The 25,495-nt window shown below is 39.3% G+C and overlaps 3 protein-coding genes across 3 annotated transcripts; all 3 read right to left on the bottom strand.

The window, feature by feature from the left end:
- Nucleotides 1–1,498: 1,498 nt before the first annotated feature.
- On the bottom strand, nt 1,499–5,961 carry LOC124281091 (glutathione S-transferase 1-like). Its single transcript, XM_046717106.1, has 4 exons — nt 5,770–5,961; nt 3,660–3,718; nt 2,718–2,862; nt 1,499–2,461 (listed from the first exon to the last, which is right to left on the bottom strand). Exons 2-4 carry the CDS (start codon nt 3,689–3,691, stop codon nt 2,153–2,155), a joined length of 486 nt encoding a protein of 161 aa, XP_046573062.1. The 5' UTR covers nt 3,692–3,718; nt 5,770–5,961; the 3' UTR covers nt 1,499–2,152.
- A 6,960-nt stretch (nt 5,962–12,921) lies between these two features.
- Nucleotides 12,922–17,065, bottom strand: LOC124281082 (glutathione S-transferase 1-like). Its single transcript, XM_046717096.1, has 4 exons — nt 16,832–17,065; nt 14,651–14,709; nt 13,693–13,837; nt 12,922–13,446 (listed from the first exon to the last, which is right to left on the bottom strand). Exons 1-4 carry the CDS (start codon nt 16,973–16,975, stop codon nt 13,138–13,140), a joined length of 657 nt encoding a protein of 218 aa, XP_046573052.1. The 5' UTR covers nt 16,976–17,065; the 3' UTR covers nt 12,922–13,137.
- A 4,265-nt stretch (nt 17,066–21,330) lies between these two features.
- On the bottom strand, nt 21,331–24,958 carry LOC124281081 (glutathione S-transferase 1-like). The gene is made up of 4 exons (XM_046717095.1): nt 24,663–24,958; nt 23,355–23,413; nt 22,675–22,819; nt 21,331–21,884 (listed from the first exon to the last, which is right to left on the bottom strand). Exons 1-4 carry the CDS (start codon nt 24,804–24,806, stop codon nt 21,576–21,578), a joined length of 657 nt encoding a protein of 218 aa, XP_046573051.1. The 5' UTR covers nt 24,807–24,958; the 3' UTR covers nt 21,331–21,575.
- Nucleotides 24,959–25,495: the final 537 nt, after the last annotated feature.

Here is a 25,495-nt window from a genome sequence, read left to right as displayed (position 1 = left end):
TGTGAACGTATACAATCCTTTGTGATTGACAGGATCCGTTTGCCACTGTCAATGACACTCGCTCCACCGTTACTTCCAATCTCCCACAAACTTCCATTTAGACTGCAGGGTTGTGTAATCTCTCCGGTACTGTTTATCATTTGCACTAATGAGACCCGTGAATATCCGGGTTAGCATTGATCTTCAGTAACCCATGCTTGTTGTAAGAGGTGACTAACGGATCGGGTGGTCATGCTCGCTGACTTAATTGACACGTCATCGTATCCCAATTGCATAGATCGATGCTCATATTCTTGATCACTGGATCGTCTGGTCCAGATTCGATTATTTACTGACCGCCTCCATAGAGCTGGAATATTGCCGAGTGCGGCGTAAAACTAAACTCACTCCACATCATGTTGTTCGGCAACTTATCTCTTCACTGAAGAAAATATAAACCAAAGAGAAATGGTAAAAGAGCCTGTAAAACCGTTGGTTTTCCAGACTTATAACTCCAATGAGTGTACTTTACGAGCAGCAAATTGTTAAAGGTAAAGAAACTATTAAACGGCAATTAAAGAGGGTAAAAAGGATATAACTACAAATATATCTCTACACCCAATCAGTGTCAGTGGATACGGTTTCACATTACACAAAACAAAAGATGATATAACCCCAAACCCAAGAATGAACAATTTTCTAAAACAGATTTCACTGAGCGTCAAAGTCAAAAAGAAGAGAAAGTTGTATGAATGGTTGACTGTGTTTGCTATATCAACACAACATGGGTCGAAACATTAGTTACACAAATTCATGTTTGATTTATGTATGTTTCAATCAGTACAATCAACGACCTGCACCCCTAACCGACACCCACCCTTGAAGATCCGGGTTAGAATTGATCTAAAGTAACCCGGGATCGGGTGGTCAGGCTCGTTGACTTGGTTGACACATGTCATCGTATCCCAGTTCCGTAAATCGTACTCATGTTTTCGATCACAGGATGTTTTGGTCCAGACTCGATTATTTACAGACCGTCGCCATATCGCTGGACTACTGCGTAAGACTAAACTCACTCACTCACTAACCGACACCTGCGGGACATGACTGGGCTGGTGTACTCGAGCTCGGATCATTCTAAACATTAGCCACAAAGACTGACTGACTGAGTTTGGTTTTACGCCGCTTTTAGCAATATTCCTGCAACATCACGGAAACGACACCAGAAATGGGCTGCACACATTGTACCCATGTGGGGATTCGAACCCGGGTCTTGGGCGTGACGAGTCAACGCTAACCACTAGGCTACCCCACCGCCCCTAGCCACTAAGAAGACACCGTACTGTTATAAAGGGGGTTAGATCGCTGGCTTTGTGTGGGCGATTTGGACGAAACTTAGCCCGTTAAACTACTTGAATTTGTACCGTACTAAGAAAGTTTGATTCCAAACATAAGATTTGTTAGTTTTGATCACTTTCTAAAAGGCATTCTGTATTGACAATCATAAAAAGTTCATGAGTATAATTGTGATTATTTATTGATAAATGAATTGAGACATACAATAAACATATTACCTGAAAAAAGGTTATGAGCACCCCTTCTTTATGGAATTAAATCCCAAACATTCATGTGTATTTTTTTAGATATATGACATTGACCATTTTGATAAATTCACGATACAAAAAATCCTGTTTTGCATAGTTAGTACAAGAAAGGTTGTTCCAGAGAGTAGAAAATAGAAGAGGCCGATTCCTTTCCATTATCATTGGGAATGGCAGCTGCATGATTCCAAGTTCTTCCTGAGAATGTGTTAATGAATCTCTATCCAGTCGTGATGATGCCAGGTAACGGTGCCCAACCAATGGCAAATGCACGCAAAGGCAAGATATGGGAACATATAGCACCGGGTCATACCAAATGACGGAAATATGAAGTAACTGTAACGGTGCATCAGTTACATTGCATGAGATAATTTATTACGTTTTTCGTATTTTGATATAATAACTTTCAAATCTGACATTACTCATGGTATGTGGTCAAAAAACGTCAATAACAAATTTCCAAATCAGAATATACTGGCAATATGACGGTGAAATAATGTGAATGCAATACTGAAAATCATAACATCAGGTGTTTGCAAAAGCATTGCAACTCGGACCTATATTTTCATACTTTATGACTTTTCAGCGTGAAGCGTCTTCACTTTGGTCACCCATTCATAAAAGTTCTCATTCACTTCTTTGAAGTATGGTAATTCCTGCATTCTCTTGTACCATGCTATGGCATTTGGGTACTTGGACATATCCCCTTCATAGACTAGCTCGGTTGTAAAGGCAGCCACTATCGAAAAGTCGGCAATAGTGATGTTATCTCCGGTCAGGAACTTCTTATCCTTGAGCAGTGTATCAATCCGTGTGAAAACCTTGATGATTTTCTCTTCATGTTCTTTTGTCTTCGGAGTTCTGTCTCTGAATGGCAGCCACTGAAATAGGAACTCATAGTACTGAACGCGTGAATGGGGGATTTTCCAAACAATATACTCGGTGAATGATCATAGATTTATCTTCTCACAAATGCTCAGTCATTTAAAGAAGCAGAGCTATTAGTTATCGTTTAATACTAGATGGCAGTTTGAACACTTTCTTTCCCATAAAGCTATGACACATTATTTGACTCAGAAATATTGCATGAATACAGCCTGTTCAACACGAACAATGTAACGATGCTTGTGTACTTACCAGATCCTCCAAAATGACTCTGAAGAAGACCCCCAGATCATAGTCCAGTAGACGGTCCACCTCCGCCCTCTTCTGGAGGTCCCGGGGGTATAGGCTGTTGTCCTCACCCCCAAACTTCCCCACCAGGTAGCGCATGATAGCTCGGCTGTGGAATTAAAAGTATAGAGTCGTCTTAATATGCATCTTCGCTACCCGCGGAGAGCTCCCACACCGATCATAAAGTAACAGCATCTCCCACAAAGTTCAAGAATCATCAGCAATTCCTATATGGACTGGTTTTACACCTGTTATTGATTTTTTAGGGAGGTGTTGTAGAACGTGGACATTATAATGCAAACTCCACTATATCTGGCTTCCTAAACTTATAACAATGCTAACAACCTGTTGGTGATATAATTTCCATGTTGACAATAATAGTTTTTCAAATATGGACCAGTATATAGTGAATAACCTGCTACCAACTTGACAAGCAGAACTTGTTCTGTTAAATTGGCGTCTCCTTTGTCATCCATGCAAAGAAGACGAGCTGGGCATCAGTGTTGTAGCAAGGTACATATTACCTTCATTGTCTCTTATTGTCAATATCACTGCTTATGTATTTAATTGCCGTTGCATTTTATAAACATTGAATTTGTACTGCCACTGTATTTTGGTGTGTCATTGTAGGTTCATTCAGATTAACATTGTGTTTGAACATGAGAATTGATACCTAACAATATTCATGATGACCTGCATGGTGACCACATACATTTCTATGTGCCGGATCGATTGAAGTATGTAACTGTTTCAGAAATCGTTAAGACTGCATTACTTAGCCCGAGTGTTCCATTTGTAATGATAATTTTTTTTCGATTCCTTTTAATTTTAACTTTAGTCAGTGCTTAATTGTTACAGGAGATAGGTGGACGCAAAGTTACCTTGACATCGATCATAAGATCTTACCTCTCCCCCAGTATGAAGTCTCCGTCTATCATTGTTGGGACGATTTGATCCGGGTTTATCTGAAACATACAGTTTATCAGATTGAGTGAATAATCAAAACGTTAAACCATCACAGTGACCTTTCGCTATTTTCCTTGCATTTGATTCTGCGACGCAAACACTCTGGACATTCTGAACGAACATTTAAAACAAGTAGTGGTGAAAACAGGTCATTTGATAGAAAGAATTAAAGATCATAAAAAGACTAAATATAAAATTCAAACCCTGCCCTAACTGAATGATAACAGGGAGGCCTTGGGGTAAACGCCCTTCCGCTGAACTTTTGGAGTTTACCTCTCATCATCTACATTGAAGAGTGAGTGAGTTAAGTATTACGCCGCTTTCAGCAATAGTCCAGCATTATCACGGAGGGATACACCAGAAATGGGCTTCACACATTGTACCCACTAGGCTACCCCACCGCCCCTCTACATTGAAGAGTGCTCCCAAGTTTGTGGATAAACATTTGAAATACACAATGACATTTAGAAAGTGGTCAAATGTAACATTTGTTATTTGGGATTAAACTTTCTTTGTAAAGTACAGATTCTAGTACTTTTTGGGGGGTTGAGTCCCATCCGGGATTCGTACCCACACCCTCAGAGTCAGGCACCTAATCGCCAGCACACAAACTCAGACGCCTAGACCGCTCAGCCACCGCGGCTTCCACAAAATGGAAGTCGGACAACTGGTAGTCTAGACTGCGGACTGTACCCCTCTGATAAGTGTTTATTGGCACGGCTCCCACGGCCGAAAGCTATGAAATACACAATGCCATTTAGAAAGTAGTCAAATGTAACATTTGTTATATTATATTTGTGGAAGCCGCGTCGGCTGAGCGGTCTAGGCGTCTGACTTTGTGTGCTGGCGTCTGACTTTGTGTGCTGGTGATTAGGTGCCTGACTCTGAGGGTTTGGGTTCGAATCCCGGATGGGACTCAACCCAACAAAAGTACTAGAATCTGTACTGTACAAAGAAAGTGGATAAACATTGTAGGACTTCCATCGCTTCCACGTTAAGCTGAAACGCTGCTAGTTCACTGGAATTATCAGAGATTACAAGCTGTGTGGAATACGAAGGACACTTATCATTCGTCTACTTGTTGCTCACATATAGACTACGGGAGGTTAGCACAGTTCTTAAACCGTTATCTTCGCACATAATTTTATATGAACTGATTTCATTGGCAAAACTATCGGCATCCTGACCCATAAATCTGGGTTATCTTGGCCAGGCTGCCGTACCACAAACAGGTCAGCTGTCAGGCGAATGATTTACCATTTCTCGACTTCGCAGTCGCAGTCCGATTACGTATGTGCCGTCATAAATTTTGATAGTGGAATGATTTTAGGTCAGTTCGTGCTAATGTCTTTAAACAAACAAAATTTACGGTTCAGTGGACGAATCTATTTCAAAGTATAGCATTATCATGTTTTTCAATGGTCGCTGTGACAACACATTTGATGGTGTATCAAGGGTAGCCTAGTAGCTCGTCACGCCTAAGGCCCGGGTTCGATTCCCCACATGGGTATAATGTGTGAAGCCCTGTTCTGGTGTTCTCCGCATTAATATTTCTGGAATATTGCTAAAAGCGGTGTAAAACCCAACTCACTCACTCCAAATCTTCAGAGTGTTGTCAATATAAATGAAATAACAGCAGCGTGTAATTAAATTTAGGGTATGGCCGGTCGGTCTCGGAGGTTTAACATTGCTGAATACTGCGGGCCGACCATACATGTACCGTAATATAGGGCTGCCTGACAGTCGGTAGTTTATACGATAAATTCCTGTTTTAAGACTAGGCATTGTGAACTGACTGTCGCCTTGCGGATGCTGCCTGACCGTTGCTGCATTTATATTATTACACATTTAGACGCCGAATAAAGTGTTGTTGATCCACTGATGCCAGTGATGGACTTCTGGGCCTAGATTTTCGAAGCTCTCTTAGCGTTAAGATAGTCGTAAGTGCCATACATTAACATTAACTTACCACTTTCTTATGCTAACGGCCCGGGGACACTAAGAGACGGCCCGGGGACACTAGCCTGGTGCCTGTGGCGCATTCACTCACCTTTGTATACTCTGGCTGAAGATGATCTTTTTGAAGTAGCCGAGTTCTTTCAACTCAAGTGGTACACCAAGAGCCTTAGCTGTCATGAAGACTGCGCGACATGGCGGGCTTCCCATGAAGTAATATACCTGAATGTTCGCCATGTTAGCTGAGGCCAAGCTCCATACGAGACGCGTCGTCTGTATCTGAGCAGCACTGTGAAGTGGGTCACCGCGTGGGCTGTTTATTGTACAAACAGGGGATATGCGCTAGCGCTTTAGGCGAGGATTTCCCATGAGTTCTGTCCTTCAGGTCTTTAATGGTGTTTAGAAGTGGTACACATAACAAAGAGAGTTTTATGAATATCAGCTTCTTCATTACGAGGAACACAACGTTTCCGAGTATATGCTTACTCCTTCATCAGGTGAATGAATGCTTGAGGTTCTGTCGTTGCTGTGGAAGACACTTCAATAAGAACAATTTGTGCTAGCAGACGACACCTTCGGCCGTTGGGCAGACGACACTTTCTGCTCTCTATCTTTTGACATTAACTAACATTGAGTCAATTCCACATGTCCGTGAACCCAACTATCACCCTAAACTCCACAAACGTGAGGTTATGTCAAGTCAAAAACTTTCTTTCACCAACATGTCAATCCGCACAAAGCCCTCACGGCCTTGTCATCAGTTTCGTCACTAATTGTTTGATCGGCATTCTAGAAGATGGTGAGTCAATAATAAAACATACGACATACTGGTTACTAACTTGTTTATTGCACAGAGCGATGTTTCGGCGTGGATTCTTACACCGTTTTCATGCTAAAAGTGAGCTCTGAACGGTTCAAGAATCTACACCGAAACGTCGCTCAATGCCAAAAAACGGAGCAGTGAGTAGAGTAGTGGTTAAAGCGTTCGCTCATCACACTGAAGACCCGGGTTCGAATCCCTACATGGATACAAGGTGTGAAACCCATGTCCCCCGCCGTGATATTGATTGAATATTGCTAACAGCGGCGTAAAACTAAACATACTCACTCACTATGCAAAAAACAAGAAGTTGTTATCCATAAAGTTTTATGCTTTATTGGTGTTCCTCACTGTGTAAGCGCGTTATTCTGTTATAACGCAGTCGAATTGATCTCATAGAAGAGTACTGGAGACGACTTTGTTGACTCGTACCAGACACCTTCAACTTTCACAAGTCACTGTCTCTGTGTTACAGAGACGGAAACTGTGCAACAAAATATATTGCTCTTCAAACCTGTATTCTTTGATTACTCTATACATACAGCAGATGATGTGAACACTCATAGGTGTTTTATTAAGATCACATCATATTTAATATTCGGGTATTTGTTAAGTTAACATTGGTACTACTGTCGCAGACATGGGTGTTTTATAATGTTTCTGCTGTGTTGTGGAACTCTTGCCAAACACACACTACCTTTATACGTAGGGACTTTCTGAAGTTGACATTTGTTTATGGAAAACTGCAAACGACCATGAGAGCTATTCAGTTCTGAGGAGTGGATGAGAAATATCTTTACAACTTGTACTTCAATAAACAATAATTATAGGGATCAATACACTTCATCTGAAACAGAAACATTTTGACTTCAGTATAATCATGAAACAAATACATACTTTTGTACAAAATTAAGTACTCCTATGGAAAACATAACCACGTTTCCTGAGAACATTGTATGGATGGGTGGATGATCTTATATATATGTGAGAGGACATTTATGCTTGGTGTATTAAACAGTATATTTTGTTTGAACTGATGATTAACGTGTACTCTGGCAAACTAGAAAATATTCACCATCACTACACGATCACCCTCACTACACGATCTTTTACTAACAGCTCTCTAAGTTTTGAAGATATTCTGGAAGCTTTCCCAACTTACATGTTTAATTTTACCGCGTTTTGACATATCCAGGAAGTGACGTATACGTAGTCATTCAAGAAGCCGGTTCTGCGCGAAGCGGAATGAACTCGTCTTAGGGTAAATTCAGTATTCTGATTTTGGCTACGGTGTATGTATACAGAAAAGTATCTGGGGTACCAGGGGTAGCTGTAGTATCCTTGCCTGTTGCTGATCCATGCAGGAAGCAAAGGTACTGTAAGTCCCCATGGCCCCTAGTATGGTGATCTACCTTCAGTTGTTGGTGATCTATAGCTTGAATTATATATTGTATCGTCATGCATAGTTATGTTATTTTAGATTAAATTACTAGTTTTAAATTAATATCTGTGATAATCTAGTTGTTTACTGTCCTTAGTTGACAGGTGTCTATAATTTACTTTTAATCATTGTCAATCTATAACATGATTTAGTCACGATATGGCTGAAATATTGCCAATGTGACTATAAATTTTAACTCACTCACTCCCTTGCCCTTGTCGTAAGAGGCGACTACCGGGATCGGGTGGTCAGGCTCGCTGGCTTGGTTGACACATGTCATCGGTTCTCAATTGCGCAGGTCGATGCTCATGCTGTTGATCACTGGATTGTCTGGTCCAGACTCGATTATTTACAGACCGCCGCCATATAGCTGTAATATTGGTGAGTGTGGCGTAAAAGTAAACTCACTCACTCCCTTGCCTGTTGCTATAATTAGAGAATGTGATTTGATTGTGACGCAATTGCATTATTATGATGATAATAATAGTATGTTTATATTGCGCATTTATCCATGCACAATGCTTGCTAAAAGCGCTGACATATTATCCCTGGTAAATGAGGGCAGAACACTCCCTGAAGAGAACACAACAGGTCGCCTGTCAGGTCCTCAAGGTTCAAATTTAGACTGCCATCCTATATACCAGGTACCCAAATTACTCACTTGCCTAAGGTGAGACCACATCTATCACATGTGCTTCGTTATGGGACTGGAACGAAGTCCTAGAAACTCTCAGGACTCAAGCTGCCAAACACGGTCACCCACCCAAGGACACTCCACGCCCAACGTTGCTTATAATCACCTCAGCTGATTGTGACCTGAGTTCTGCGCACAGGACCACACACCGACAAATTACACGATATCGTATCAGTGTAACACTACCTCACTCTTTTGTCCAAGACATGCCTCTCTCATTTTTGGAAACACAGACAATGACCCAGATGGAATGGACAATACTTTCCCTATAATAACAGCTGCGTAATGCAATACCTAAATGAGCTTTTAATAAGTCACTTCAAAGTTCCATATTTCAATAGATGTGGAAAAATTCTTCACCTATACCTGTCCCCAAATGGGCAGTGTACGTGAATGTACGTGAAATTTATTTTTTTTAAATGTGCAGAAATAGGCATTGAACGCCTCCAGCGATAACAGCGTGGTTACCAAAATGTAATTGGATTTTACCCAGACTGATTATATTGAATACCACTTGATGGATCGCTGTTTTGGCTGTCATTATTTCTTCTATTCATAAATGATATATGACATAATTGATAATATACCTTTCGCAAAAGATACGTTACCAAACGCAATAACTGAAGAACCTGTTCAGACAGCAACCCCTGTAAATGTTGATTTAGAAATAATTTCAAAGGGGGGAAATCAATGACAAGTTTAATCAAAACTAAAAAGACACAGTTCAATTAAAAACCTTATGCATGTCAGAAACCTCTATATTCGTGCACAATATTCCTACAAATGTTCAGTAGTTGAGAAAGAAGCCATTTCGTTGTTATTGGACTGTACAGACAGATAAACAAGCAGACAGACAGACAGGGACGTCTGGATGAAGGAGGCGGATACAGAAGTTAAAACATTCTTTGTGTTCCTGTTTGTTTGCACGGGCAATTCAACCATTAAGAAATAATGCAAAAATCACTTCACTACCTGTGTGTCCAAATAACCATTATCTGCCGAAAGGACAGTCGATGTACTATTCCAACAGTATTACAACATATGCAACAAAATGGCATTTTCTCATCACAGAATTCAAAGTTTCTAAATATGCTCAGGTACGTGATCAAAAGGATGTAGTGATTTGATCCTTTCAATACAAAATAAAGTTTGTACAATTCATTACATTTTAATCATAAAATCGTTATGTGATGGATCTGTTGAAAAACACTTTCAAATGGCAGGATGTAAATATATGTCTCAGTCGTTCTAAATTATGCGTATGGTAGACTATTGAGTTAGTGTTTGGTCCTAAATGTCATTTCAATGAGTGAATATTTGTTTCAGGCGCTATGGGTGACCATAAATCTAGTATATTGCCTTGACTCTGGCAGTGCACTTCAGGGGTGTGACCGCACCTCTCCCTACATCAATAGTTGTTGGGGCAGTTTTATACGGGTATATCTGAAATGTTACAATACATATTAAATTGATTGAGTGACTAAATCTATTGGGTTTAAATGTTTTTTAAGCATTACGCAATTACGATGACGTCACGGTATGGGTTTTGCAGTTCAGTTTAAGCCAGGAAAAACAAAACAAAACAGAAATCATCACAAAACTGTTCATAAGCTGAACAAAACATCAAGGACACGTGTCACTAAATCACCTATTGCTGATAAAGGGTCTTCTGCATATGGGCGCTAATACTGAACCAGTTATATTTGAACAGTGTTTGATATAAACTGTTTTCATAGGCACAGCTAATGTCATCCCGACCCAACAGCCCACGCCATGCGCCATGTGCAAACAGGTCAAGTTATCAGACTGATGACTCATCAGCGCGCGACCTCGCTGTCACATTGGTTTGTTTGTTTGTTGTTTAACGAAGCAATGTCCCAGCTATCACAAACACTTATATGTATTTCCCATCATATTACCTTGCAGTATATCCCAGTATACGACATATAAATTGCTGACATGTTGATGTTGAGTTGGGTTTTAAGTCACATCGGCATTATTCCAGCGATATAGTGACGGGATCAAGTGTGAATTAATAAACGTTTTAAGTTCAAAGTCCAAATGAGTTGTTATTCAAAAGCATATATATTATTAACATTGTTATAGCACCAAATTCGAACGCAAGCACTTCGTTATTCACTTTACATAACTACAATTTATGATAAAGGTCAACTTCCCTCAGGTAGTTAACAATGAGTTGCCCGCTCACGCGACAAAACAGATCTGCATTTGCAGTCGTCATGTATTTTTCGCTGCAAGCAAATATTTATGTAATCTCAGGATGACTCCGATTTTCAGTCAAACGTGGGTCCTCAATTCGAAATCCGGGCGTGAGACGTGCATTGGACCTTTTATCAATGGTCAAATACTAGCAAGGTGCCCCAACTAGACATTTCAGCCAATGTCCTGGTAGTGAAGGACATCGTCTTAATTCATATTTGGAGTTAGTGGGGTTCAAGACAACACGCTTTGATATGGTTTTCTGGTAATGTGTACGTAGTATATTTACAGCAGTAGTCACATTAAATTATTGATTGTTTCACACACAAACACACACACAAATTCGCACACGCGCGCGCATATATTTACTGGCGCACAAAAACATTTTTGCTCATAAGATAATATACTGCCATGCAAATAATGCAGTATTAACGTGTTGAATGTTTGGTTTGGGGTGGATGTCATGAGTCGCACAATCATCACGTTCTTGCAACATCTCTGTTCACCTCCACACATCGAGTAGGACAAATGTCTTCACTTGGAAAGTTGAAACATATCGGAGTCTTTTACAAAAACCTCTTGGCAATATAATCCCATCCATTATTCTATTAACGTGGTTAGTTCAAGACCTGTATACAAACTGTATTCAAAACATCCGTTTGTTGTTCCTAATGACCGTCGATGGACTGTAGGAGGTATCATATACGCACAAATTTGAAATTGTACAAAAGAACTTAATCCTTTTAAATTAGCTCCACGCCATTCTTCCAATGGACATGAAGCAAAGCATTTCCATGGAACAATGGTCACTTTAACAACATGTTTTATGTTGCAAATGCTTTATCGTGAATAGTTGTCCTTCACTAAATGTATGCTAAATGTATTCAATTGGAGGAAGGTGGTGGTGTGGTGTGTGTTCCTGTGCATAAAGCTCAGGTTCAGTTCCATTTAAGCAACGCTGGAGAGTCCTTATCCGGGGTAATACTGTCCACTATGTTGTATGCGCTTAGAGCATGCCCGTGCGACATGGAGTTCAGGTGTATGTATGTGGCATTATTATATTAAGGCTATGTAGTGATTGTGCGTGACTCTTGGGGCAAGGAGGTCCCATTGATTGGACGTTCATTTATTGATTATTCAAATGAAAGCGTGCCAGTATAATTATGCCCAAAAAAACGTTATCAACACCCATTTGTTATGTAATTATATCCCAAACGCCATTTCATTTTGACAGTTTTATGAAAATTCGTTTTCTTCAGACAGACTTTTAAATCTTTTTCTTCATTATTCATAACTGGATTTAATATGAAACACTCTTCCTTACATTGATGAAGTGATTTTTGAAAATAATCTGGCCCTAATACGCTTCCATACTTCGGATCTCCAGCTGGATGTTATGCGCATCAGTTGCTGCGCAGAATTACCGGACAGCAAGCGATGTCGTCAGAACGCCGGTAAGGACAACCGTATGGCATAATGCAACGTTAGAATCATATAGTCATATAGCATGTTTAGTCACGTAAACCACAAAGAATAAGAAACGTTAGTTGCCGTGTTGTGATCGATGTGCTTAGGTGCGCGGAATTACCGGACGGCATTGTATATAACCTTTGGGTAGCTAGTACAAGACCTAGTCCTCCAGGTAGTTGCCAAAAGAAGAGGCGAAAAAACGGTCCATCATAATAGGAAATCAGTGCTAAAAGTCACGTCCACTGAACGATTTCGACTTCTTCATTAGAATGAATCATTATCAATTTGTGATGATACCAGGCGAGTATACTCTGCCCCCTCAATGTCACCCGTCACAAACACATGCAAAGGCAAAGATAACTGTTCAGTTGTCAAGACCTGCAGTCTAAGTAAACTTACGTTTAGTATTATTCGTTACACTGCTATACTGAGTCTAACAAAACCTTGTGGAAGGTCGCGTCAGGTAACCTTTTAGACTCAGTATAGCAGTGTAACGAATAATACTGAGCCTAAGTTTACTTAGACAGTCAAGACCTGGAAAGATATAATACTGGGTCATATCATGCAACAGAAAGATAAAAAACACATAAACGTGCATCACTTACATTGTATAAGATACTGTATTACGGTTTTTTTTCATACTTTTTAAAATGATAATTGATACAACCTTACAGCCAGTATGTACCCCGAAATATTACTTGGCAGATTCCCTTGGCAAAATAGCGATGAAGATTATGTGAACCTACAGCTAGTTACAACACCTGGCGTTGTGACAACAATGCAGTTGCGATCCTTGCATAAGACCTGAACATCTGCGTTATGGCATTTCAGCGTGTTGCTTCTTCATCATTTCCACAAAGTCCTTGATTGTGTCATACGTTTCTTTGAAGCATGTTTCTTCCTGCATTCTCTTGTACCACGCCATAGCATTGGGGAACTTTGACTTATCGCCTTCATAGACTAACTCGACTATAAAGCCAACAACCATCGAAAAGTCGGCAATGGTGAGATTATCTCCGGTCAGGAACTTCTTATCCTTGAGTAGTGTATCAAATCGTGAGAGGACCTTCGTGACTTTCTCTTCTTGTTCTTTTGTCTTCGGAGTTCTGTCTTTGAATGGCAGCCACTGAAATAGGGGATCATAGTAACACAATACTCAATAGGTGTTTATATAGTTATCTTCTCCAAAATATTTAATAATTTGTAAATCCAAAGTATTGGGTTATCGCCTAATGCTAGATCGAAATTTGTTCACAAACATCTCAACAGAGATACTGCAAATTATTTAACCGAGCAACATTACACGGTTACTAACCGCATCTTCCACCATGGCAAAAGAAAAGAACAAAAACAAAATTGTTTGTGTACTTACCACACCTTCAATCAAGGTTTTGTAGAAGACCCCCAGGTCATAGTCCAGGAGTCGGTCCACTTCCGCTCTCTTCTGGAGGTCCCGGGGGTACAGACTGTTGTCTTCACCCCCAAACTTCCCCACCAGGTAACGCATGATAGTTCGGCTGCCAATACAATAGTGTCAAGTGGTGAGAGTTGCAATATCCCACAGAATAAAATGTGTGTGGTACTTAATGAATATCAACTTAAGAAACTGACGATACATCCGATGTCAAAGTAACGACCTTCGTGAATAACATAGACGAGGTATATTTGGTTCATGATAGTTGTTAGAATGTGATACACTGGGAATGAAAATAAAAACAACTGAAGGGAATTGAAGCTATGAATTTTCAAACAAATTTTAAACAAAACGTATTTTCAAATGTTCGGAATCGCCAGCAACTCCTAACTTATGATGCAAACTCCATTACGTCTCGCTTCCAGAACTCACCAAACTGCTTCCAACTTGGTGTTGAAATATTCTCCATTGTTGACAATAACTTTATCTTTATTCAAACATGAATCACGATATTCAGAACAACCTGCTACAAACTATAACTTAGTGAGTTTTGCAAGTAACGTCATACCAAATAAGCTATGTGGTATATAACCGGGTCTGGGTCAGACAATCCTGTGATTGACACATGATCAGTTCTCTTTTTAAGTAGACTACAACTAGTACGTGATATAGAACAGTCATCTCATGATCCTGATCACAGAACATAGTATGGGGACACCAAGTGGCATTGTGTCAATTTTAGAAATAGTTCAAGAATGTGATTGCTGACGATGAATGGTGTTACATGAACATGAATCTGTGCTTAGTGATTGATTTTGTATTCATTAAGTGAAAGTAAGTTTAGGACCTTAGGGGGGTCAGTTTTGGCTTATCAATATTGATTTCGATTTATTTGACGTCGAGGATGAAAGCTTACCTCTCCCACAGTATGAAGTCCTCATCTATCATTGTTGGGACGGTTTGATCCGGGTTTATCTAAAATATACATTATACTTAATTGAGTAATTAAGACGTCACAGAGCATTTAAAGTTGTGAGTGCTGAAATATGACATTAGAAAAAAAATGATAGAGATTTTACGCATCAGCAAATAATCAAAGATCACAAAGAAACTTATCTCAATTTGAAATTTAAACTCTCCCCTAACCGAATAATAACAGGTAAGCCTTGGGTAAACGCCCTGCCTTAATGTTTTAAGGTCTTGACGGACATTTAATTGAGGTAAACATTTTATTACGTCCATCACTTCCACATTCAGCCAAAACACTGCTGTTTATCTTCAATGATGTTTACACTCACTCGTAGTTGCCATGATGACTGATGAACTGACCAATGAATGAGTGAGTGACTGAGTGAGTTAATATTTAGCGTCACATCGGCAATATTTCAGCCATATCGTAACGAGAACAATTAATGATTATATCATATATGAATAAAATAAAATAAAACCTGTTGACGAAGAACAGTAAAACTACTAGTTTATCACAGATATCCATTTAAAACTAGTGATAAAATCTAAAACATGTTAACTAGGACCAATGAATGATATATCTTATCACGTGTATCATTATACAGCGACAGTGTGCTCGTACTAACATCCTCTGTCGTGGAATAGAGTATTTGAAAGTTGTTACATTGATTTCGGTGAAAAGATCACCTACGTGAACACAAAGTAGCTAGTTACTATGTCACAATCCTGTAAGCACTTATTACTGAAGTAGAGTTCATGAAGTGCTCATCCTTGTGCCAGTATTGTAGTGCTTCATTCAAAACAATTAATCTAGGCAACGTGGGTGAGAGCGACTGTGGACATATGCCACCCATAGCGTGAATCAGCGGTTAATATTCCGTTGTTGCAACACACTCTCCCAGATTAAATCTGTATTTATCGAATACAATACATATCAGAGATCACATGGATCACCATAGATACTAATATACAACATATCTTAGATAATAAAAATGGCCATGAACTTTGTGAGGATATCACATGTTCACCTGTTTTGTGACAAATAGACAACGGGAAGTCAACTTTGTTACTGAACCCGTTATCTTCGTACATAGTTTCATATGAACTAGATTCATGAGCTAAACTAATGTCATTCTGACCTATAAACCCGGGTTATCTGGGTTCACACTTCTGCACCACGCATCATAGTACTCTGAACTTTTTCCTGCAATACGACTGTGTTCTAAGATATATCAGAACTGCCGTAGTACTCGCATGTCTTTCCGACTTCTGGCAAATAATTTCTTTGAAGGTCGGATGTTTTCGAATGTGGGACGCCACTTCGAAATGTGGGCATAGAGTGGGTATTTAACAGGCAGACTCGAGCAATAAGAAGACAATGAGAAGGTACTAGTGTTATAAATACACCTTTTGTAATCAACTTTTCGAATTAATGGTTTCAAGGTAACGACGTTCCATTGACTTTAACATAATGAGTGCCATGATGCTAATGTTAAAAGCCCTATTTACATGCAGACTTTAAAACATGTCTGTAATTATACACGTGATCCAAGTTAATTACCAAGCTATCAGATGAAGGTATATTTGTTCAAGAGAAAAGTACTTGCCATGCTACAGTTTTGTATGAACAGGATGAAGGTTTGCATAAATGGCAGAATTAAGGGCAAATTTTTCCAAATGAAAATTAAAAGAGCCTTGTGCTGTGTTGATGTTTAGATCTTCGACAAATATTTCCTGACAATACGATTCCACTAATCACGGTATGCATTACTCATCCATAAAGTTCAGTTTAGTATGTTTAATGTCTATGCCCAAATCAGCACGTGAGGCTGTATGTGAAGGACAAGAATCCACATGTATGGCACGAATCTATTTCAAAGCATAGAATTTCCATGTTACGATGGTCAATCTAACAACATATTTGATGCATGCAACATTATTTGAGTTAGATGGCGCGGAAGTTATACGGCGTTCGGCCTGGAGCAAAAGATGCTATACGAATACTAATCAGTAATGATATTTCAGCTGTATTACACGAATAAGTCAGCCCGACTAATGTCACCGTACCATCAACAGTCGGCTGCAATGGACCTTTTCTAACACTGGTGTCTGTAAGATACTCAATCACCTTTGTAAACTCTGGCTGAAGATGTTCTTTCTTCATAAAGTCGAGTCGTTTCAACTCCAGTGGTACACCAAGAGTCTTAGCTGTCATGATGACAGCTTGACTTGGCGGACTTCCGATGAAGTGATATACCTGAATGTTCGCCATGTTATTTAGACCACGTTCCACACAAAACACGTCGTCTATATCTGAGCAGGCTCACGATTGTGCAATCTGTGTGTCACTGCACAGGTTATATACAGTGCAAACAAATCGATAGGAAAGCCCATTGCATGTTTCTCTGCAATCTAAGTGAGGAAAGTCATTGAGATATTGCTCACGATTGTGCAATCTGTGTGTCACTGCACGGGTTATATGCTGTACAAACAAATCGATAGGAAAGCCCTTTGCAGGTGTCTCTGTAATCTAAGTGAGGAAAGTCAATGAGATGTGTCCTTGCTTTGATAACACTTTCGAATCAATTTAAGTATTGTAAAATCATTGTCCTCCTGAGAGGGTACGCAAGTCCCGAAACATGCAAAGTCAATGTAAATTTACTAGATGTTTTAAATGTATTATTTTTGTCATTTTAATTTTGGCTAACTTTGACTGCAATCGCCAGCTGCTGAAGAGTTGATATAAATCAAGCTGGGGTCCATCAGGTAGCTAAAGTACTGTAAGTCCCCATAGTCCCTAGGATGGTGATCAACCTTCAGTTGCTTGTGATCTACAGCCCGTTTGTTTATATAGTACGGTTGTCTCTAGTGATTTATTTGTATGATAGCATACTAGTTTTAAATTAAGAGCTGTGATAATGTAGTAATTTACTGTCCTTCGATGACAGGTATTTAGGTTCTATATATATTGATGTTAATATTGATATAAAGTAAATTGTTCTCGTCATGAAATGGCTGCAATATTGCCGATGTGACGCTAAATATTAACTCACTCACTTACTCACTTTCGAATCAAGCAAGATGTGCTAGCAGACGACGCCTTCGGACCAGTGAACAGACGATACTGCCTGTCCGCTATATCCAATGACATAACTAATAGTCAACATCTTATTTATAGCTTTTTACAACTTGGTCAATTCCACATCCCGGGATAAATGACTTCGTCTGCAAACCCAACTATCGACGCAAAATCGGCAAAGATGAGGTCATTTCTGGTGAAAAACTTTTCCTTTGCCTAGTATGTTGGTCTGCCTGAAGACCTTCATTGCCTTGCCATCGCGTTATTTTGTCGCCTCAAAGGAAGCTTCTGAAATGAGAAAGATATATATGAGAAGGACGGGTTCATTTTTCGTTCTCCTCATTCCACATTCCTCTTCCCTGAAATCGTTTGGGTTTCCAAGACATATTTCTCTCAGTTGTTAGCATAGCCAAAGCCCAGATGGAATTGGCAATACTTTCTCTAAATCAACAACAATGGACATATTGTATTCAATCAGTCACTTCAAAGTTCGATATTTCTAAAGATGTGAAAAGTAACAGTTATTCCTGTGCACAAAAGGCAGTGCAAGTGACTGTACTATTACTAGGCCAAATGGTTTCCTGATGGATTAAATAGAGTATACCAGTTCATCGATTTATAGCCATTAAATGTATATTTAGCACGTTAGGTAAAGGCAAAGACGTTTACGCCTGTGATGGCAGGTGTCCCTCAGGGATCGGTGTTGGTACGGTTATTTTTTCTTGTGTTCATAAATAACTTAGTTTAAAGTCGCTATTAATACTTGAAAGTGGGAAAACCAATGGCGAGTAAAGTTTAAAAAACCCAAATAGAAGTCTCTGTATTCATGCAAAATATTCATTTAAATGAAAAGGACTTGAAAAGACATGGACTAGATGCAAACTGGACGGTGCAGACAGACGGATGAAAGGAGACGAGTACAACAGACATTTTCATAGAATACTTTAGGATAATGCTCTTGTTCCTGGTTATTCTTCGGCGGGTAACGCTTATACATTATGAAATTATGCAAATACTATACACGCCATTTCTTGTGTGGCCATTATTAGAAATACTAACATTATACCCATGGATATGCTCTAAAACAGATTTAAAAAAATGGTTATTTTGAAAATCTGAATAGAAAAAAACATACAAAGAATGATTCAGTCTGATCCTAAATTCATCTTTGATCTTACATTATTTACATGTGCAATATAGAAAGACAACGCACCTGATTGTCCAAACAAAACTAAACCCTATCGTAACTGAAATAAAGTCAATACAATATATTTCTCAATACACTAAATACTAAAACAAAATGTTCTGTTGGAGCTAAAAGGAGTATATGCGATTTCTAGTAAAGTGACTTTGCTTATATATCTGGAAATCATACTTATTATTCATGCTTTTTAAGTTCTAAAATGTTTTGAAAATTTTCTAATGCAAACTAAAACATAATAGTAAATAGTCTAACAGGCAAACTGATACTGCAGACCAGGGGGTAAACATGGTTCCTGAGCAGGTCTAGAAATTCCCGAAGACGCTAGGACGACTTAAGCATGTAAGGAATATTTTAACCACACCTGGTATTATACACATGGACACCGAATTATCAAATAGTAACAAGGAAAACCGCTGCGGTACTCTGTGGAAGCTTTGTCTGCACCTGTGGTGTTCCTACTGAGATTATAGTTTTGCAAGAACCAGTCTTATCGAGTATTTACCATGGATTCTGTTATGTATTACACATCCTGTCATTTATGGCAACTCGGAAATAACATCTCATTATCATCTCGATGTTAGTCAACGATCATCAATTGCCAACCTTAAGGAATTTGTTGATGACATGCATGACATGATTGTGGATGATCGACGAGTCTCGACATGCAACAAAGTCAAACAGAATGTTTCCTTCATAAGGGACATGAGAACATTATTAGGAATGAACTGGCCCTGGCCAGGAGAAGAACATGACACATCTTCTCATGACTTACCAGAGGACACCAGCTTCATCATCTCTCGTGAAACGTTACGTCTTTTCCAAGCAGACTCAGCTGGTTTTATGGAGTAATTTGCAACCATGGGTTAACTTTCCTTGCAAGGGTCAAATAAACAATCAGAACAATCAAAGCAATCGTAACAACTTATCATCCCCAACATTAAAGAAGACGATGTCTGTTCCATCAGCTGACAAGATGGTGGATCCGCATGTCTGGCAATCATTAATCTACATCGTGGGACTATCGAGGCACAAGTCTGTTGTTGCCATTATTGCAATGAATAAATGTGGTTTGGAAATAATTGTACATCCAATGAAGAATATACAAGTGCTTTGTGATATAAGTAACAAATCACTCAAAAAAGATTTTTATTTTATCAAATTTTACTATACGGTACTGAAATATTGTGATTAAAACAGTCCATTCTTATCGAAAATGTTCATTACTATTCTTGTAAGTGATTTCTTGGTGCAAAAGCAACAAATCTGTCGCTTTAGCGAATGCGATCGATTTGCTTTATTTATATATTTTCTGCTTAAAGTAATGAAGCTCTGACTGAAATTCCTGAACATTAATCCATCGAGATAGTGAAGAAATGTTATAATATGATGTGTTATTTTAATGTTTTAAAATATATTTTAACGTGAGGCAGTAAATATTTGCACAGTTGCCTCCCTTAGATTTCCTATCGTCATAAGTCCAGCTGGAGTTATCTCCCTTCCATTGCACGTTAGACAAGTAAGCATGGCCGCCCGCATGGCGGTACAGCGCTCATAATTTTCCCCAGCTCACCCACCCAGTAGTATTACTGTTTTGAGGCTATGGCTAATTACTATGGCCCCATATGTATATTTTACATTTCAGGATGTTTGGAGGAATGTTTGGAGGTATTAACCCCCCGCATGAGGGCTTTGTATTAGTTTCTCCTCTGGTGTAATAAAGATGCCAATCTTTCATTCCACTCGTATGTTTTATTGTTATATTAATAACGAACAAGTTAAAGTAGTTGTATAATAAGTAAGGGGCTGGCAACGTCGCAACTGGTGTTTTGGGAGCTTGTACAGTGTACTAATTATTGTGACATGTAAGGCACAATCAACACAGGTTTCAAAATGTTTACGTTGGTATTCTTTTAAAAATTACCAAATTGTGTACTTTCGGTTTTATGTCAGTTTATATGTGTTGTGTTGTATGGAACCAATATTGGTTGGCTGGTTGTTTTGTTGGTTTGTTGACTTTCGAACTATCAACAAAGCTGTAACAAAAGTGGAAAGGTTAGAAAGGCCACTTTCACCACTCAATAGGAACGGTTTGCTAGAATGTGAAATTACCAGCCTAGAAAAAGGCGGATAGATAGGGAAACGTCGGTATGGTTTCCGGTCATTAGAATGACGCACGTCTCACGTGTGCCGACCATCATCAGATGAATACAAGCGTAAAAGATACTTAATTTTCTATAGTATTATGGCAACCAAGAGTTCATCACATATTTGAATCTGTCATCAACATCTGTCTGTTCTGGAGACATAAGGTGGATACAACCAGTAAAGTAATAACAATAGTATGTTTACTCTAACAATTTATTGTACACAAGTATTATTTTAGGAAAATCTATCCTTGTTGATTTTGTAAAGGTATTTGACTCTGTGCGACGAAGTAAGTTATAGTATATTCCTGAATATAACTATGTCAATCCCAGTTTCTTTAACTGCACGTCTGTGTTAAGCCTCTCTAATAGCTTAGTAACAAATTGACTATAAATGTAGTTTGCCTTTTTCAGCAGTTAAATGGATCTGTGCATAATCGTGTTCTTACGACGTTTGACCTGCTAGTTTCTTCAAATTTTCCACATAGTCAAAAAATGGCTGATTCACTTCTTGGTAGTACGGCAATTCTTGCATTCTCTTGTACCATGCCATGGCATTGGGGTAGTTAGACATATCCCCTGGGAAGAGGAATTCGGATCCAAACCCAACGACCATCGCAAAGTCGGCGATAGTGATGTGATCTCCGGTGAGGAACTTCTTATCCTTGAGCAGTGTATCAATCCGGTTGAAAGCCTTGACGACCTGTTCTTCTTGTTCTTTTGTTGGTGTATTCCTGTTTCTTACTGGCAGCATCTGAAATTAGGAAGCACGGATTTTCACGAATAAATATATATTTCTTCTTCTTTTTTTGTATATTGTAAGACGCTAAACTACAGGCAGTTGCCTACTGCAAGATAATACTTTGATTTCGCACTGTACATTTATTTACATCCTAACTGATTTATCGTAGACTGCTTGACAGAGTACTGCTTTTACCTACACTAACGTATACACATAGAACTTAGTTAAGGACCCCCTGACATATCTCACGATTGGATGCGTCCCGATCTTAACCCTTTGGAGCATATCTGGGACATGATTGGTCGTCGTGTGGTGGTGGTCGTCAGAGGATCAGGGGGCTGACAGGGGGCATGTGGAGGATAGTGCTGGCTGTCATACAGTCACATGGAGGTTACACTCGGTATTAACCTTGGATTGTAAGACACGCAAAAGGACATTTTGAATGAGTCAAAGAATCATACGGGCCAGATAAAACTCAAGTTTTCCGACCGTGGTCACCACGAACGGTTTTATGTAGGTGTTGAAAACCTATCATCATTGCAAAAATACAGGGGGTGCTTCATTAAGTTATTTGTCCATAGATCACAATGAGTTGTTCTGGACTTAACACGTTGACAGGGTCGACCAAATAACGTATTTTTGTTTCAGAAAAAGAAATACGCATCAAGCAATATTATACTGTATTGACCGAAAGTCTTGGCATTGGATATTCTTCGTAATAAGGATATTATGTCATGAGAGAAAGCTCAGGGGTCAGGCTGTTAGGGAATGTATTTTATATAATGATTGTAATATTACTGACCAGAGTCTCCAATATGGCTCTGTAGAAGACCCCCAGGTCATAGTCCAGGAGTCGGTCCACCTCTGCCCTCTTCTGAAGGTCCCGGGGGTACAGGCTGTTGTCCTCACCCCCAAACTTCCCCACCAGGTAGCGCATGATGGCGCGGCTGTGGATACAATATCACAAAGAGGTGAGACTTAAAACATCGTAAAAAGTAGTATGTTTATGGTACTGATGGAAAGACAAATGATAAAATGAAGACACAGTTGATATTGATGTCATATGAACAAGAAAAGGCTTACAACCATAAAGGTCGTAAATAGGTTTAGGAAAGGCTGCATGGTCAAAATGTGTCTAACTCTTCCAAATGTGATCGGTGTGTGTGCGTGTGTATGTGTGTTATAATGAACAGATCCACTTATGAAGAAGAGCCAAGGGTATGGGGATTAACAGGCGTGTGTAAACATATGTATGCAGATGAACATAATATGCAGTATAAAGGCCTGTTTGTCGTGGAGGTCAAGTTAACTGTTATTGTACATGATTGAAATGTCTACACAGATACTTCCTTGTGCCCTGTGACTGTATTGATATTGTCGAGATTATGGCTGCCCAACTAATCCTCTGTTGATTATGCCTTCCATCATGTTACCAACATTGCCTATACGTGTCCAAGGCCAGAGTCAGTTGTTTGACCTTACCTCTCCCACAGAGTGAAGTCTCCATCTGTAATTGTTGGGACAATGTGATCCGGGTTTGTCTGAAATGTATATGTTATAATGTACGTTCAAAAAGGAAGCTGAGGTAATATATGGACGAATTAGGCTTAGTGCCTTTTTAAACCCTATTTTCTTCACATCGCAGAGCCCCAGATTCATAATGCCTAAAACCGAAAGTGACGCAGGCGTACACGTTGTTGATAAAAGCATTTCAACGGTTCTAAAAAAATCAAATTGTCTGATCATAACGAGATATCATCTGTTATCTACCGATTGCCAACAGGAAGGCCTATCAACGTCCATGGTCAAGGCTAAACGCCCTACCACTGAACTTGTGCGAAGTAATGTCAGCACTGCTCATAACATTGAAGAACTGCTTAGATGTTTGACATATGATACGTTTGTTTGAAACTACCAGCCAGATGCTGCATACTAGGTTTTAACAGTAGACTACAGTGAAGTAGTAAATATAGGAGTTAGCGCTGCTAGGCATAATGTAAAAGGAACTAAATTGATAATCATACGGTGATAATGAATTACATTTGTCTTTGACATCATACAACAAACTGGTGCTCATACTGCCAGTCTCTGGTTTGTCTGTCCATGAGTAGGCTATGTAAAAGATGTCGCATTGCTAAAAATCAACTATGCACACGAAGTCCCCTTACTGCTAACTGGCAGCTTGTTGCCATGTAATAATCTTGTGAAAACCCGTTACTGAAGTAAAATTCATGACGTGCGGATCTCAGCCCTACTTTTGTAGCGCTTCATTCAAAACACCCGATCTAGGCTACCTGGGTTAGAGCGACCGTCCCAGAAATTGACCCGTGACCCAGCTGTACACAGTTTCGTTTAGCAGCAAACTCTCAAACATAGAGCGTATGATATAACGTGAGCGTTACTGTGCAGTGATTGATAACGACTGTTACTTTGAATGTAAAATTAGATGGATCTACGCGCGTGCTAGTATTGAATACAAATAAAGAAATGTGTATCAGATATATATATATATATATCACTCGTTTATTCACTGTGTAACATATCAAGGATATGTTAATAGTTTAATAGCTAGTCAATTATCTATTGACATCAACTTTTATAATCGTATGATTTCGAATTATATTGCAACGTGTGTGTGAGAGAGAGAGAGAGAGAGAGAGAGAGAGAGAGAGAGAGAGAGAGAGAGAGAGAGAGAGAGAGAGAGAGAGAGAGAGAGAGAGAGAGAGAGAGAGAGAGAGAGAGAGAGAGAGAGAGAGAGAGAGAGAGAGACACGTCAACTCGAATTCTCACCTTCAAAAACTCTGGACTAAGATGTTCTTTGTTCACATGGTTAAGTTGTTTCAACTCGAGTGGTACACCAAGGGCCTTGGCTGTCATGCGGACAGAACGACATGGTGGACTTGGGAAGAAGAGATATAGCTGAATGTTCGCCATGTTAGCTCGACAGAAAACACGCTGTCTATACCTGGGCTTATCGGGATTGTGTCAACTGCCGGAGTATCGCCTGTAAAGCGGTCGAGTGTGAATGGTACTCGGCTTGGTTTGTGTATTAGCAGACGACATGTACGGACAAGTGAGCAGATGACACCGTACTACAGTTTATAGATGGATACCACTTAATGGGTATGGTTCTGACAAACCAAGAAACAATCCGAACACATTGCTAACCCGGGGTTCTGAAATATCCACGGGACTTAAGTGCTCCTCGTGTAATTCATATACTTCTATTAGTCTCCCCCCCCCAACGGAAACACTGACCATTCCTTGGCGTTTACGTGTTATATTTAAAGTAGAGTCATATCAGATATCTGCCGCTTACGTTTGAGGCTTCTTTAATTAGACAGTGCGGGTTTAAACGATGGCGTCTTAACTATGGTTCCAACTGGTTCATTCAAATCATATCTTATGTAAAATCAAACTGTTACAAAATGGGGAAAATTATATGAGTTCTGATAAAACCATTTGAAACGATACGGTTTTTTTCAAATAATGCAAGTACAATTTTGAAGTATGTATAACACTGGCACAACCTTCTTCAAACGTATATAATATAAAGGTTCGATTTAATCGTCTTGAACATATAACATTTACATTGATACCAGACTTGCAGATATTCCACAATG

This window comes from Haliotis rubra, unplaced genomic scaffold (assembly GCF_003918875.1).
Source record: "Haliotis rubra isolate DU_JTF1 unplaced genomic scaffold, ASM391887v1 Scf279, whole genome shotgun sequence".
NCBI lineage: Eukaryota > Metazoa > Mollusca > Gastropoda > Lepetellida > Haliotidae > Haliotis > Haliotis rubra.
The sequence above is the reverse complement of the archived record's forward strand: the minus strand, read 5'-3'. Positions and strand labels throughout refer to the sequence as shown.

What these genes read in the sequence shown, in the direction of transcription:
- LOC124281091 (XM_046717106.1), bottom strand. Translation starts at nt 3,691, where the DNA reads ATGATAGACGGAGACTTCATACTGGGGGAGAG. An exon ending in GACTTCATACTGGGGGAGAG is followed by an intron (nt 2,863 to 3,659) that starts GTAAGATCTTAT and finishes TTAATTCCACAG; the next exon opens with CCGAGCTATCATGCGCTACC. An exon ending in GAGTCATTTTGGAGGATCTG is followed by an intron (nt 2,462 to 2,717) that starts GTAAGTACACAA and finishes TTCCTATTTCAG; the next exon opens with TGGCTGCCATTCAGAGACAG.
- LOC124281082 (XM_046717096.1), bottom strand. Translation starts at nt 16,975, where the DNA reads ATGGCGAACATTCAGGTATATCACTTCATCGGAAGTCCGCCAAGTCAA. An exon ending in TTCAGCCAGAGTTTACAAAG is followed by an intron (nt 14,710 to 16,831) that starts GTGATTGAGTAT and finishes TGTATATTTTAG; the next exon opens with ATAAACCCGGATCAAACCGT. An exon ending in AAACCTTGATTGAAGGTGTG is followed by an intron (nt 13,447 to 13,692) that starts GTAAGTACACAA and finishes CCCCTATTTCAG; the next exon opens with TGGCTGCCATTCAAAGACAG.
- LOC124281081 (XM_046717095.1), bottom strand. Translation starts at nt 24,806, where the DNA reads ATGGCGAACATTCAGCTATATCTCTTCTTCCCAAGTCCACCATGTCGT. An exon ending in TTAGTCCAGAGTTTTTGAAG is followed by an intron (nt 23,414 to 24,662) that starts GTGAGAATTCGA and finishes TATACATTTCAG; the next exon opens with ACAAACCCGGATCACATTGT. An exon ending in GAGCCATATTGGAGACTCTG is followed by an intron (nt 21,885 to 22,674) that starts GTCAGTAATATT and finishes TCCTAATTTCAG; the next exon opens with ATGCTGCCAGTAAGAAACAG.